Source organism: Thunnus albacares, chromosome 12 (assembly GCF_914725855.1).
Source record: "Thunnus albacares chromosome 12, fThuAlb1.1, whole genome shotgun sequence".
In the NCBI taxonomy this organism is placed as follows: domain Eukaryota; kingdom Metazoa; phylum Chordata; class Actinopteri; order Scombriformes; family Scombridae; genus Thunnus; species Thunnus albacares.
The window spans coordinates 7071366-7088419 of NC_058117.1; the positions used below are offsets into that span (position 1 = coordinate 7071366).

Sequence of the window (17054 nt, forward strand, 5' to 3'; positions counted from 1 at the left end):
TAGTTCTAACTGTTTTATCTTGTTTCTTTTAGTTGAAGAGCTGAGTTTGAATTTCCGTCCAAAAAACTAGATATCCCCTGCTTCAAAATGTTTGTGTTGAGATTCAACAGTCAATACTATCCTAAAAGATATTAACTGAGCCAAGAACATGTACCTCTCAGGACCATTAAATGTTTGAAAGCTTATTTAGCAGTGAACCTTCTCTGCTGTAGATAAAAACTGTACTCATATGATTTCATAAATAGTGAATGCTTAAAGGAAGATGTTGGCAAATACGATTTAGAGTACCAGTTAGATCAAAAAAAGATTGATACCACTCTCAAGTCTGTGCAGTAAATATGAACAATATGAATACAACTAGCAGCTGGTTAGCCTAGCTTAGTGCAGAAACTAGAAACATAAAAAATATAGCTAGCCTGGCTCTGTCCAAAGATAACAAAACCCACCTAGCAGCACCTCTAAAGCTCACTAATTAACATGTTACATCTTGTTTGTTTCATTCATACAAGGAGAACCAGGCTAGCTGGATAGCTAACCATTGGCAAGAAAGCAAATAATTCTCCAAAATGTTGCATTATTCCTTTAATTCTAGACCATCAATAATCCTCCATAAAGAGTATAGTAAGGGACACAAAAAAGTAGACCAGCTCAAGCTTAAGAGTTCACTCACATTTTTTAATCTTTATGAGCTAAACCTCTAAATAACTATAGGCAATATGAGGACAGGGGCCTTGTTGCTTTACCTGATATTATTGGTTAGACCAGTATCAGGGTCTACAGCACTGACCCGGCCCACGGTGCAGGCCGGTGGGCAGTTCTCAGACACGTCCATGTGGTATCGGGCTCTGGAGAACCTCGGTGGCTCATCTGCATCCAGCACTGCTACTCTGATTGAAGCCCGGTCTTTAAAGGGGCCTCGACGTAAGAAGCGAGGGTCCACGATGGGGTTGAGAACCTCCACAGAGAAGGAGTAGGAGCTCCGGCTCTCATAGTCCACAGCCTGGAGAGAAGAAGAGTGAAATGGCCGCATTACAAGTAGCTAAACACGCTTCACGTAGTATATAATCATTCAAGATTTAGGTATGCACTTGTGTGAAATGAGTAATGATAATGCATTTTAATAGCAAGAAATTATGCAAATTTCACTCCAACAAACATCAGATCCACTCATCTGCTGTATGCTTTCATTAGATCCAATTTCCACACAAAACTTCCCAGCAATTACATATCAAAAGTAGAAAGGTGGCAAATAATGAATTATTCCAACAGATAACAGCTTGCAGAGGCTGGAGAATGGAGGCTGAGAATGATTTGGAAAAGAATACCATGGTTACCTTGCATGTTATGATGTTTGGATTTTTGGAGCAATGCTTTGAAGGTTGTTGTGGGTAGATGCTTGGGGTGAGTTATGTGTGAAGTAGGAAAAGATATTCATGAGGTGCTGATGTTACAGCATTGCCAATGACATTTCCTGATGCTCAAAGAGTTGAAAGGATTCTTGAGAACACTGAAGTAATGACATGTCTGAATGTTGGCTCGACATTGCTGATATTGAGTTATTCTTGACAACAAGGCTGGAGGGTGTATATACTGTAACTATAGTGGTCATTGCATCGGAATTGAATCCTGGCGCTGCAATCGTGGGAGTTGTGTAAGATTAGCGCTGCTGTATACATGCAGCACAGATGGGTGTTAGCATGTATTTAGGGTACTTAAGTTCGACATTGTATTTAGTCCCAGCATTGTTTGATGCTGCAGTGCTGGCAAGACACGAGTAAGCGTGTTGGTGGATACCTGGCAGGTAATGTGTTTTGTTATAATGTTACAAACATGTTGGTGGGAGTGATTATAGACCCTGTGAAACATCGTGGGAGAAACAAGTTCTTTTTGTGAACATGTATGGATTTGGAGTTTCAGAGGCAGCGCGGATTGACTGCTGCGACGTTGACAGATAATTTCCATAAACAATACATTTTCCCACAGTGATATGGAAAACAAAACCACGCTTCATGAAAACATTTTTCTTATTTAGAACAGCATCTCCATCACCATGGTGACTCTACTATCTCCATGGAGACTCGTACCCGTCTAGGTTAAAAAATTCCTGTGTATCCTCGCATCTGCACAGGTAGGAGAGATTTCATTTGGGATAGGGGCTCAGGCCCCACTGATTGTTTGTTACAGAGAAGTTATGAGGCCTATTCGTCTGAGGTGTCCGTGTGATTGCGTGGCACACTCCCACCAGCGAGCCGGCTCTGAAGCAATGAGATAGCCTCTGATCGAGTGTGCCGAGATGGCTTTTAGCAAGAGCAGAGGCACACATGGGTAATCACAAACATCCAGTGTCTCACACACACACTCTAACATTCACCTGCTGTTGATTAAATTTAGAGAAAGCAACATGTTTGGGTCTGGTTCAAAATACCCGTTTGAAGTATTTTGGGGTGTGTGTGCAGGGGCTTGTGTGCAAGTTTTTCTTTTGAGGGAGTGCACCCTCAGATCCTCAGTCAATACTCTATGTGTGTGTTCTTAAAGTAAGTGTGCATATGAATCATCTCAGCGTGATTGGCATAGAGAAGCATGCTGGACAGAGGATAAATAGGCTCCCTGGCTATGCAGAATATTTGCTGTCAGAGTCAAACAGAAAGAAAAAAAAAATCATTCTGAGGATCCCAGCAGCTTTGGAAATATTGATATCCTCTCTCTCTCTCGCGCTCTCTCCTTCAATTCAGATCTCTCTTTTTCTTTTCCCTCTTCTTCTCCATTCTGCCATCTCGCTGAGCTTTAAACCGCTTCACAGAAAATCAGCAGTTTTAGAAAGAGGTGAAGATTGATTGAAAATTATGCAGAGAAAAGGTTGAATTGAAAGACATCGAAATGCAGGCAATTTGAGAAGAAAAAATAAATAAACAAGAAGAATTGTCAAGGGAGATGGAGATCGTGAGAGTGTGTGTGTCTGGTAGATGGAGAGAAAAAGGTTCTCTAACAGGTTCCCCATTACAGGGAGAAAGAGACAATCTGTCTGAGGAGGAGAGGTGTCACTTACACTGTGAGCACACACTCATCACCCCCGCCCTCCCTCCATCCAGCACTCCATCACTCTGCTCCCCTTCCTTCGCTACCTCACACACTCCATCACCCACCCGCCGACCCCCAACCACCTTTTTTCCCCCTAGTATGTGTGCGACAGGGCACAAGCTCTGACAAACACACACACACACACTCATCCTTCTCCCTCATCCGCCCTCAGAGGAAGCACTTATCACCTAGAGACCCGGCTGTTTTTCTGTTTGTCTATGTTCCTCTGTTTTTCTGTCTCATACACGTGTGTTAACGGATGTGAACAGTCCTCATAAATGTTTTCACACACAGACACTTACACACAGGTGACTCTCTGACTCGTACTTGCACGCAAACACACTCTTTTCTTTCGCTTTATGAAGTCCTCTGCCTCTTTTTAACACACTAAAACAATTTCTCTAACACACACACATAAATAAATGCTGAAAAATGCATATGTATGCGTGCTAGTGCTCGACAGAAAATCAGTCAATTTTGATCAATTAGTTGTTCAAGTCATTTATTTAGCAAAAGTGACAAAAGTTCACTTGCTTCAGCCTCTCAAATGCAACAATTTGCTGATTTTCTCTGTTTTATATAATTAATATTGAATATCTTTGGGGTTTGGACCATTGGTCACACAAAACAAGAAATTGAATAAGTTATCTTGGGTGTTATACAGACTAAACTATTCATTGACACTCACAAAAATTATCGATAGAGACACTAGGAATGTGCAGAGAGCCCTGTATTTGTATTTGTATCTGTATTTGTTGAGGCAGCAAATTTATTTGTATTTGTATTCAAATAAAAATGGAAAGAGGCTTAAAAATCCCGTTTTTGTATTTATTACACTTTAAATTTTAGAAAATTAAAGTATTACAATAGATGTTCATGAATAAAATACCTTACGAAGGAGATCCCTACACCAGGTCTCCACACTAGGTCTCGAACTGGAGTCTCCCAGATCACAGACGACTGTGCTGACTACTGAACTAAAATTTTACTCATCAACTCATTGCAGGCAGACCTCTACCTATTTATACACCCATAACACAGAGACAGCACACCGTGTAATATGTAGAAGAGCTTCAAAGGTGATTCTTGCTTTGCACTTTTCATTCTTCTCCATAACAACAGGTTATGGAGAGTCCCTTGGGACTTACCCCTGATAGATGTAACAGTGGAGCAGAGAAGAGAGACTGAGATAACAATGTAACTGACCTGCAAGCTGGTATTTGACATGTTTTTTTTTTCTTCCCAAAAACAAATAATTTTTAAAATATTTGTATGAAACAAATATTCGTATAAAACCCACTATTTGTGCTTTGCTGAATAATGTATTTGTATTCGTGCACACCCCTAATTGACATAGAAACTAATCGTTAGTTGCAGACTTAGCACATGCATACACATAATGTTGCCCTCCTCTTTAACACACACACACACGCCTACACGCTCTACAAGTGTAACCTTCCCCTGTCCTGCGATGCAGTGCCCTGACAGTCTTTTTTGAAATTCAAATTTCTCTATACAATTTCCCTTTTAAATTCACTTCACAGTTAGCAGAAATTAATTAGCTAACTTGCATGCTAGACTGGCGATACATAATACATCTTTCCTCAAAGAGGCCAACCCATAGGCGTACATGCTTGATTGAGAAAGTGTGTGTGAGTGTGAATGTGTGTGTGGATGCTTTACACGTACAATAGATGTACTGTACATTACTGCTGGGCAAGGTTTCAAATCACCAGAGTATCAGAAGATTCTGTGACTGCAGGTGAACACATGGATTGTGTGTTCACAGTATGTGTCTGTGTGTGTGCACCACAGACTGTGCAGTATATACAGACGTCACTGAAAACATTAGTACCCTTCCACCTTTTGAAAAAAAAAACAAACTCAATTTCCTCTGTATTAAGTTGAAACTGACAGAAGTATATGGTATCCATCATTCTCTATTATATATTATAACTGAAACTTTGCTTTTGATTTACAACTTAACATATTATTTAAAATAATTAAACAAATGAAAATGGCCAAAAACTTTTGGTACCCTTAACTTGATATTTGGCAGCACAGCCGTTGGAGGCAATAACTGCAGTCAAGCACTTTCTGTAACTCTGAATAAGGTTTCTACACTTCTGGCCCACTCTTCTTGAGCAAACTACTCAAGTTCTCTCAGGTTTGATGGGTGCCATCTCACAACTGCAAGTTTCAGATCTGTAAACAGATGCTCAATGGGATTCAGATCAGGACTCATAGCAGCCACTTCAGAACAGTCCAACGTTTTCATCTCATCCACTCTTGGGTGCTTTTTGATGAATGTTTGGGGTCATTATCCTGCTGGAAGACCCATGACCTGTGACTAAGACACAGCTTTCTGACACTGGGCTGTATGTTTTGTTCCAAAATGCCTGATAGTCTTCTGATTTCATTGTTCCCTGCACAGATTCAAGGCACCCAGTGCCTGAGGCAGCAAAGCAACCCCAAAACATGACTGAGCCTCCTCCATGTTTCACAGTAGGCATGGTGTTCTTTTCTTTGAAGGCTTAATTTTTTCTTCTGTAAACACAGGGTTGATGTGATTTACCAAAAAGCTCTAATTTTGTTTCATCTGTTCAAAGCACACTCTCCCAGAAGGTCTGTGGCTTGTCAACATGTATTTTGGCAAAGTCCAGTCTGGCTTTTTTGTGTCTCCCTCTTAGAAGTGGGGTCTTCCTGGGTCTTCTACCATGGAGCCCATTTTCATTCAGACAGCAACAGATGGTGGGACTTGAAACTATTGTACCTTGAACTTGAAGATCAGCTTGGATCTGTTGAAGTTTTCCTTGGTTCTTTCTCGACCATTCAAGCAATCCTTCTGTTCAATGTCGGGCCATATTTTCCTCTTGTGACCACGTCCAGAGATGTCAGCTACAGTTTCATGAGCCTTAAACTTATTAATAATATTGGAAACAGTGGTAACAGGAACATCAAGCTCTTTGGAGATGGTCTTGTAACCTTTACGTTGACCATGCTTGACTATTACTTTTTTTCTAATGTCTTCAGACCTTCTCTAGTTTTCCTTCTGTTTCCCATGTTCATTGTGATGCACACAGTGGCACAAAACAACAGAGTGAGTAATTTTCTCTTTTTAAACTGGCTGCATGAGTAATTATAAGATTGAAAGCACCTGTGATACTAATTAAAATACTGCTAAAAGTATCACTACAAATCAACTATTTCTTACAACTTCAAAGGGTACCAATAATTTTGTCCAGGCTATTTCAGAATGTCTTTGTAGAATAAACATGAATTCAATTATTTTCCCAACTTTTTTGTTTCGTTCCACTGCAAACCAAACATAGACATGTAATGATAACAAAAGATCTTTTAATTTCAACACTGAAGCACGAATGCTGCATTATTTTGATAAAATGCAACGGTATCAATAATTTCAGCCAATAATTTCGGCCACGTCTGCATGGTCCTCAGTACTTGTGTGTGTGTATGTGTCTGAGTTAGTGTGCGTTCAACGCCCTGCTGTCCTTGGCAGCTTGAGTTCTTTCTTGATTTTCGTGCATTCTAAATCAAGATCATACATCACAATTGTCTGATGAGAAACGCAGCTTTGGACATTTCTGCCAACAAGCACAACTGCGGAGTTGAGAGAACAAAGACTCTTCTAAAGCTTCCTTTTGACTTTGTTCTTCCTCTGCTGCCTCCCCTTTCCTCTGTCACTTGTCTCTTGTCTTCTGCTTCTGTCTTATTTCACTCTCAGATGTCCCGTGTCTCCCTTTTTTTTATGAGCAAGACATTGCTCTCTCTCTCTCTCTCTCTTTCTCTCTCTCTCTCTCCATCTCTCCCTCTTTTTCCCTCTGAGGAGATTAACACAATCTCTCCTCCGCGTGAGAAAACAAACACAGATAATCCTGGGTGCGCTGCTGGCGTGTGACCGAGGATTAGCCAGCCGTTTTAAGTGAGAGCATATGGAAATAATAACGGCAAACTGACACATGCGCGAGCTAGATTGTCCCCCAGGTAAGAGGAAAGAAAGGCGCACAAATAGCAGGCTTACACAGCTCACAGCATCCCAAAAAAAAAAAACCTCAAAAGGGAACCTCCTGAATCGGGACGATGCCGGGTTCGTATTAATGATGTTGTGACATGCCTAGTTGTGTCTAGTGATCTGACTTTGTTATATGCGTGCTATTAAAGGGGACATACAAATGTAATGAGGTATTGTGAAATAGGAGCATTATCCCAGTTTGTTTTTAAAGTTTTTTGAGGGTTTTTGTCTGCATCAGTTACTATTATTATTCACTGGGCCTTCATTAAATCCTCTAATTTGTGTTTGATTGCCTGAAAAGTAAAGTATCTGCTTCCATAAGCTCGACGTGATGACAAGATTTTCCCTTTTTCTGCTAATTACCCCTCACTGTAGCAAGTGATTAGATTCTGATGAGTTGATTGATTCAAGGAATCCTCAGCCTGCAGCCACCAGTTAGAGCTTTGAATGTTACCCCTCTGGCCATTAGGGTGCACTGCTGCAGAGCAATGGCAAGGAGTTATTGCACTGGAGAGTGTTATGCTAATTCTTCAATTACCTGCTACTTACACTGTGGCCTTGTTCACACACTGTATCAAAAATCTATTAGCAGCAATATGTACATTCATTAACAGCAATATGTAATAAGTAAATAAATGGAGTGCAGCAGAGCTGACCGGCCACAGAGCAAGGAAGAAAAAAAAAAAACAAAATAGAACAAATTAGTGTAGAATAAAAAACAATAGGATAGAAACTAGAAAGATTTATTTTAAATTGAATGAATAGCCCACTTGTGCGTGTATTGTAACCCATCCCTGTATGATGTGGTGTGTGTGTGAGTGTGTGTGTGTGTGTGTGAATCTGAATGAGGTGAACCTGGGCTGAGTCAGAGCCACAGACAAACAACACACACTCTGACATGGCCTCCAGACTCAAAACAGAGCGAGGACAAGGCGAGGGAGCCATGGCGCGAGCGAGGAGGGGTGGGGATGGTCTGTGTGTATGTGTGTGTGTGTGTGTGTTTGCATTTACTTGCATATTAGCTCGCATGTCTCCCTCACCCCTGCATATTTGGACGTGTGTGGGGAGATCAGACGAAGAGAGAGGGTAACGAAACGCAGAGAGACAGTGGCTGATGATGGGAGGAGGGGGGGGGGGGGGGGGGGGGGGAGGGGTAAGGGGAGAGGGTGAGGAGATAGAGGAAGGGAGAATGGGAGGAGAGAAATCTTTTTATTGCTGGGGGTCTCTGCGGGACTGACAGTAAATAAACAGTGATAAGCAGCAGGCAGCCTCAGTCGGCACCCAGACTTGTAGGATGTTAATGACCCGCGTGTCCCTGGCTAACCCTCGCCTTTCCATGGCTTTACTGTGTCCTTTTTCTTCCCGCTGCTCGTAGGCACGTCTGCCTCCTCCTCATCTGTCTGCCTTTCCTCTCCTTTGCTTCCTAGCTCCATTTTGTCATCACACATTCTCTCTCCCTCTCATTTTAACTATCTCCCAACTCCTTCCTCCAGCTCCAGCTCCCTCTTTTGGCTCTATTTCTCCCTAATCTGCTTTTAACCCCCCCCCTCCTCCTCCCCGCTCCAAGTCTCTCACCCATCCACCTCTCATCCGACACATCATCCTGAGTTAAAGGCATCCCTCTCTCCGTCCTTAAATGAGTAATGACGCCTCTTCGCTGCTCCTCTCCCTCATTCCCAGCGGTTTAAACACAAGGAGCTGCAAGGTCAAGTGTGTTATATTGATGTGTGCCTCTGTATATATCTCTCTGCGGTTTATTGGTGCTTGTGTAGGTGTATGTCTCCGTTCTCTCTATCTATGCCTGTGTGTGTGTGTGTGTGTATGTGTGTGTGTGTGCGCATCTCAGATCAACGGTTAAAGAGATTCAGCCCACAGCAGAGAGATGACCAGCAAGGTCAAGGCCGACTCTGTGGCAACACAAATTGTTCCGCTCGGAAATCCTCCCTTCTCCGGGGGGCACGCAGATCATCTCATTCCCCTGTTAAAATTCTTCACAGTTTGAAAGCCTTCTGACTCCAAAAAATGGACACTGGGGCATGTGAGTCATTATTAACACAACTTAAACATACACACGCATGCATACACACACACACACACACACACACACACACACACACAAAAATGCATGGCTGTTTTTATATATTTTAGTTCTTTTTTTTGTGTGTGTGTGTGTTTGTTTTTTGTTTAACGATGTGGAAACTGAGGGGGAGCTTAGCGCTAATTTTACGCTTTGTTTATTTTAATTCCATTAGAGCCTATCTTGCATGTTTTTCATTAGTTGTGCGTGGATTCCCTGAAAGGCTAAATCCCTTTTAACCTCTTCAAGTCGGATTTTTTTTTTTTTTTTTTTTTTATTCATGTAGACTATACTGTGTAGCACACCCACCTGAGTTTTCTTTTTTTCTGCTCTTGTACACAAAATCCCAATACTGCTAGCACCACAGCTGATGTAAATACTGAAATGTTGCCTAGCAGCATCTGTAAATATTCAATATTTGCTCCACTTTGCTTGGAAGCATTCGAAACGAATCCACATGTAACCTGTGCACTTTCAGTTTTATTTCATATTTCACCCAGTCGTGTTCTTATCTGTTTCTCTCCGTCTCTCGGTGCCTTTGTGGGGAGATTAAAGCAACACAAAACAGCAAGAAGGAGGCCATGTTGAAATACTAATTGTACGTTTTGTTTGTGTCTCGGAGAATGCGGTGGCTGAATCCAGTGGGAGTAATATTGTGGGTGGGAGGTGTTTACTGTGTTTGTTTACATTTCGTTTTTCCCGCCCGTTTCGCCAGTCGCCCGGCACATGTTGAAGCGATCGATTCTGCTCTTTCCACGCGGCGGGTTTCTCTTTTATTTATTTTTTTTTCTTCCCTCCCTCTCATCTCTCCTTCACTCGTCTTGTGGTTGCCATGCTGCCACCCTCCCTCTCTCAGTAAGTTTTTTTAAAATATTCATTTTAGCTCTCTTTTTTTTTTTTTTTTTTTCCTTCATTCTCTCCTGCTTGTCTTTCCGGATGGGTATTTCTACCACCCTGTGCATCTCAGTCTCTAGCTGTGCTAATTCCTCTCTGTGGCTGTCACTGATTTTGAAGCTCTTGCCGTCTCTGCAGCTCTCTCCTTCTCTCTTCGTATGTCTCTCTCTGGTTTCTTTTACTCTTACTCCCTTGTTATACTGCACTCACTCCTGTCACTGCCTCTCAGGACCTCATTTTAACACTCCTCCCTCAGCTCTCCCATCTTCTCTCCTTCCTTTCCCCCACCATTCCTGGGTCCTCGCCTTCCATTTCTTTCTTCTCGCATCTCTCACCGTATCCAGTCCTCTCCCTGTACCTCTCTGCTTCTCTTCAAAGGAGCTCATACTGGGTTTGGAAATCCTGCTCTACACACCACCTCCAGGTGCAGATTGTTTTTTAACGAATCCTGCAGACCCAGGGGTAAGACATGAGACAGTGATAAATTCACACACACTCCCTTGTGCGCGTACATACCAGTGTGCCTACATGACTGCAAGAACACACAACACACAAATACTAAAACACACAAATCTAGACTTCTGAATACAAACAGAAATATTTTTTGACAGATTCTTCCAAGTTGCTTTCAGTTTGTACAGATCCATTCAGAAACATTTTTTAGATAATTCGATGGGTTTTCAAAGGGTGTTACGGGCGCGTGTGGTGGAATCATTTTCTAAGCCTGTTCACCTCCACCGTAAACCTCAACATCTTCACTTCCTGTCTGGCTGGGGACCTTTGTCGCATATCATTCCCAGTCTCTCTCTCCTCTCATTTCCTGTCATCTCTCTATTGTCGCTGTCTGATAAAGACATAAAATGCCTCAAAAAATATACCAAATTTGGAGATATAGAGTTTTCAAGGGACAGCAGCAGCATACAGTATTGAGTATCATGCATTTTAGCCCTAAACTAGCAGCCTTGTAAGAATGGCTGTCTCCATCTAATCACTGAAAGGATAACATTTAGTTGATTAGTTAACTGATTGACAACTTTAATCAATTCATTTTTTAAGTGATTTATCAAGCAAAAACACTCAAAAGCTTTGTAAATGTCAGGATTTGCTGTAGTTCTCTGTTTTACATCTTTTTGAATTGAATGTCTTTGGGTTTCACTTGTAAGTCATGAAAATGACTTTCAAGTCACAGGCCCCTTTGGTTCTGGGAAATTGTGATTTTTCGCTTTTTTCTGACATTTTATCAACTCAAGTTTTAACTGATTAATCTGAAAGATAGTCGACAGATAATGAAAATGGTCCTTAAATTCAGTCTTGATAACATTTTAAACATTATAAGGTCTGAAAAGACAAAACTCTTTTATTTCTGTTATCATAAACCTCCATCATATTAGTTGTTGACAAAACGACCATTAAAGGATAAGGATGGTGATATTCTATATTGTTCTTATTGTCAATAAATCCAATGAAAAGACCAAAACCAAATATGTTAGTCTGTCTCTATATACCCTCTGACTTACTCAGTGCAGGGATGAACGTCACGACACAACACCCAGTGCAACAGTGTGTCACACTGATGTGTTTTTATAGTTTTTGGACAACAATATGTCACAAAGGAATAAGATACATCAGGCTTTGGTTGAAATCGCTCCGTAGTGCACATTACACAGGATACACAACAACAAGCACACATCCTGGATGAACGACATCCACGTAGATCAGAGACATGGCTGACAACATCAAAGGAGATTCACCTATATTTTTATTGAAGTGACTGAAGCACTTCTGAAGGGCTGATTTGAAATGAAAGCATTATATCTCAGATATGCCTCTCACACAGGACCCCTCCTCCCCATTAAGTCGACATTACATGTGAGCGCCGTGGCCCTGTACTTCTCCCAAGACAGACATGTAAACTATGTACTTTAACAAGCCATACTGGTAATGAGCGGGTGTCAGCGCTCATCACCCCCAACGTGCCCACACATCTTCATAAAAATGTGATTATTGGGGATGACAGGCAGCTTAGGGAATGACCGTTTGAAATTGAAATCATCTAGCATTACACTAAAGGGAACCATTAGCCAGCTGAACTCCAGAATAGAAAGGCAGAGACTCATTGATCTTTCTGTGTATGTAAATGCTCTGCATGGAAACCTTTTGCCGAAAGGCTGCAGTCAAAACACCTCAACAATGGTCAAAACATCCTTTTGCAGCAAATTACGCTCAACTCAGCCGTTGCAAACCTTTGCATTTCCGTAAGGGTGTTTCATTATGTTTGCTGTAAACAGATGGAAACATTGATTAAAAAAAAATTTTAAAAAAGAGGCTGGTTCACAGCGAGTGAATCAACCAGGAAATCAATTTGTCAAAACACCAATCAAAACGCTCACATCGGATGGGAGTCAAATGAGGAGAAAGGGTACGATGAATACAGATCATCATTTAAATGCTGCTTAGAGATGAATCATTTTATAAGGCTTATAGAGTATCTTTGTGTTTCCAGGTAAATCCAGGTTAATGGGCTTAGGCAACATGTTGTTAGCTATGCTTTGACTCACAGACAAAAACATCTCTGAAAAACCTGCCCACATTACCTGTGTCATCGCATCTCCTCCCCCTCATCATCTGTTCCTCTTCTCCTCCTCTCACCTCCCCTGCCCTTCTTGCCTTCACGCTCCCAAACTGACGCCCTTCAGTACACGTGCTGTCTTCTCCTCCCTCTGCCACCATCGCTCCTGACATCCAAATGACCCTCCCCTCCTCTCCGTCCCCCTCACACACACACACACACACACACTCTTTTTTCACTCCATCCGCCTCTCCCGTCTCATCCTCCCCTTACCTTGTTGAGCGTGATGACCGCCTCTTGGTTCACCCCGGTGATGTTGAACGTGTCCCCGCTCTCCCCCTCCAGGATGGTATAGTCCAGCTTAGCGTTCTCGCCGAGGTCAGCGTCAGTTGCCGAGATACGGCCTATCTCGGCGCCCGGGATGGCCAGCTCGGAAACAGAGAAGGACCACATACCTGGGAGAGACACATGACAACAGATAGGGAAGCGATCTTTCTGTTATTACATTACCACTGATATGCTTCATTTGTCATTTAAACATTTATTTGGTCTTTTGAACTGTTTTAAAATGTTCCCCATCTGTGCCAAAGCCAATATTTACAATATTTCATTCAGATAAGGCAGCATTTAATTTAACAGACCTGAGAGGATTAGGGAGAAAGATAAAAGAAGAGAAAGGCAGGGTCTGCGTTTGAGCGCTCTGCATTGAGGTATAATTAAAAGGGAAAATATGGCCAGAAAAGCTGCTGTAAAAAACAACTAAATTAAAATAAGCTATGATTAAAAAACAGGGGGGAATAGACATGATAAAGAAAAAGTAAAGATTACAGTTAAGCAAAGCTGCTGAACTTGATGACATGAGGCAACTACTCATCACAAACATCCACTTCTTAGTCTCTGAGTTGTCCTGCCTCCTGTTAACAAGTCCAAGTATTCATCTAAGATTCATTCAAGATAATGGGCTCTTTCATGTTTAAACATGTTGGTTTTTCCTTTAAGTGCCGTGCCTGTTAAAGCAGCATATTATGAGTCCTTTTGCTGGCTTTGCTGTTTATATTATAGGGACACACAGTACATTTCTCTAATGATTCACCAGATGCACCTCTCTGATGATGGTGTAGCAGAATCTGGTGGTACATCTGTGAACTCACATTACTGCACAGAAAAGCACACGCACGTATGCACACATTAATTCAAATATCCACCTACCACTTAATTTCAACCACAACACACACACACACACACAAGCATAGAGAGACAGAGAGAGAGACACAAGCTGCTCTGAAAAGAATAAGTATGGTAGGAGAGATAGAAATTGAGCGAAGGAAAAGGTAAGATATCACTATTTGGCTTGCACAAACAGAACAGGCTCATTCAAACAGAGCTGTTATCTGCTACCGCTAAAGCTAAGGGAGTCAGATAGACCTGTAAATGTGAGGGAGAACAACAGCGCACAAACACATTGGGGTTGACAGAATAAAAGATAGCCAGCACTTCAACAAGACACTATCTGGGCCAACACACAGTCAAGATGAATTCTGTAAATCTGACATCACAGCATGACAAAATGTGAGGTTATTTCACTTTGTGGATCAGGATTAGAGTTTAGACATCAAAGTGACATCAGCAACCAAAGTTATCACTCAGTGTGTCTGATTGTTGTCTTTTTAAGTCTGTTGATGTCATATCTGTAGGCTTCCTGACTAGTAATTACTAATATTGCAGTTTTAAGGGGGTTTCTTTCACCAACAGCTTTGTCATTGCCTTCGAAAACGATCCATATGACAACTGATTCTGCATTTTCTGATCTGCGTGTTCTATGAAAATTAAAGCCAAGGCTCTTGGAGATGTCCACACAGCCCATGTGCCAAAGATCTACCACTTTGTGCCCGTCATCGTGCTTGTGCGATTAAAATTGGACCCTCAGCGTTTCTCACTAGAAGGCGTTGTGTGTATCCTCGAGGTCCAACAAATGTGTTCAATGTATTTCGTTCCTCATAAGACACTTGCAAAGCTGATTTTTTCAAATATTTTTAATCATGCATTAAATACATCCATGTTTGCTAGTTTGCAGTCTTCTTCCTCCTTGCATTTGTTGGGGCATTACTACATTTCCTAGTGGATTACCATCATTGAAAGTGCACCATACTAATTTAGCACTGCACTCCTATAACATGGTTGGACTTACAATGGACAGTTAAAAAACATATCAAATTAGATGCAGCAGAATATTGTCCTTGTTATTACATGCGTTCCTCTTCCTGGTCAAAACATGCCACCTACATTACCCACGATGCAACTCAGAATCCAATAGTCAGAGATTCATTCTTAGAGATTCATTGTGGCTAATGTAGCCTTGAGACAGTAGCCTTAGGCAAAGACAAGACCTCACTACTTTCCTCCACACCTGCAGTTTGTGTTTGTCATGTTTTTCATTTTCAAACTTTTTTGTTATTAACAAAAGGGTAATATACAAACATTCAGGTGAACAATATCAGCACATACAAATCTAATTTAACCCTTTCATGCATGGTGTCCACTACAGTGGATACATGTCAAAATACAATATATCAAAAGAAAAAAAGTTATTGGCATGATTTTTCTCTTGTTTAAGAGTAAAAATTAATAATAAAAAAATATTATTCTGTGATTTAATAATTTATGCATGAAAGGGTTAAATGACACAAATACATAAGAAGAGCATAAATTGAAAAGGTTAAAAGACAATAACAAAAATAAAAGACAAGAGTACACATATACACTCATAAACATATTCAGTCAGAGGTTACGGGGAAAAAGTTCCTTAATGTTTCAATAGTTTGTATTTTTGTTGTATAATAAACTGAGTGATTTAAGTCAAGAATTCAGTTCTAGGAGAACATGTGAGATCTTAGAAATTTTCTGTTTGTGAATTAAAAAATGTGCATATAGAATAAATTAATCAAATATTCAAGAGCGCCATCATCTGGAATATCATAGTAACAAATAATATTTTTAGGATTAAAAGAGTAGACAGAGTAAACAGCTTCAAAAATGTGAGACTCTAGATGTGTCCAAAACTTTTGAGATATTTCACAATCAAAAAATAGGTGAGAAATTGTTTCTGTATTATGTTTACAAAAGTTACAAGAAATATCAATGTCTGTAAACTTAGCTATATGCCAATTATCAGGGCATATTTTATGTAAATTTTTTGAAATATGCTTCGTCAGCCTTGTTTGAAATACAGTATTTATAAGGTAAGAGCTGAGCCCTTCTTCAGTTTATGTTCTCCATTTGAGTCCTCCAGGAAAACTGGCCTCTAGGTAGTTTTATTCTTTCTTTGAAAAAACTGGCGAATATGCTTATTGTTACACTTTATATCTGTTAGTTAAATTCCATCCGACATCAGTAAAGGCTGTGTTATATTATTCTCACCAAAACTTAAGTGGCTTTTCACAAGTTGAATGAATGGAATGAATCCATTTGGAACAGCACAAATTTAGAGACTGTTCATAGGACAGCATATTACCAAATTCATCACAAAGATTGAGAATATGATTTACAAACTTGTAGTCCAACTGGCACTGACTCAAGTGACATCACATGAGGCAATTTATCAGATTTTACGCAGCTCTGTCTGGAGCCACAAAAAGGCGTCACACAACTTTTTTCACATATGCAACAGCATTCCCCAAGACCTGACTTTGATGTGTAAAATAGTCAGAGTTCCCCTTTAACTGTTGAGCAGTGGAATAATGTGTCTGTACAGAAAAACAGAAGCTGTTTTCTGTTTTCTACAGCTGCAGAAACTGAACATGGCATCACCCTTGCAATGAGAACATCCATCTGTAAGATAAGCTATTTAGTGGTGTGTCAGATTGAAGAGGATCAGTAGAAAGAAATGTAGCCTTCAATTACATATAAAAAATGTAATAGTTTGCAGTAAAGATGAAAAGAAATGGCAGGAGGGGAAAAAAAGAAAATCTAACCCCTTAATTTATCCCAGCTGACAAACACAAGTTATCGACTTCAGAATCAACATGTTATTGCTGTGGTGATTCAGTCAGTATAATCACATGGACAAGTCTCTGCTGAAAACACAGCCAAGATGGATTTGACTCAGTTCCATCAAGATCAAAATGAAACTACAGTGAGTTAAATAGTTTTAACATTTTCTAATAATCTGCCCTGTATAATCATGTTGTTTCCCAGTTATGATCTCCATGTTTACCTGATTGGTTTTCTATTTATTGATGCTTTATTGTCTGAGGGGAATTCTCCTGGAAAAGTACTCTACAAATCAAATTTATTATTAGTTTATTAGTGCTATCCTTCTGTGGGTGCCTCTGTAATAGCTATGAGATGTTTGCCGAGCGATTCTCAATGGAGATTACATAACAGCACAAATGACACAAATTCAC

At 40.6% G+C, this 17054-nt stretch overlaps 1 protein-coding gene across 1 annotated transcript in view; it reads right to left on the bottom strand.

Annotated features, from left to right (window-relative positions):
* The window catches only part of LOC122993879, a 158516-nt gene that overhangs the window by 16103 nt on the left and 125359 nt on the right, over positions 1 to 17054 (bottom strand). Inside the window, exons 8-9 of the mRNA XM_044368322.1 lie at positions 12925 to 13106; positions 744 to 1000 (exon numbers count right to left, since the gene is read on the bottom strand). Of these exons, the coding sequence (XP_044224257.1) occupies positions 744 to 1000; positions 12925 to 13106 (439 nt within the window). The remainder of the gene's footprint in view (positions 1 to 743; positions 1001 to 12924; positions 13107 to 17054) is intronic.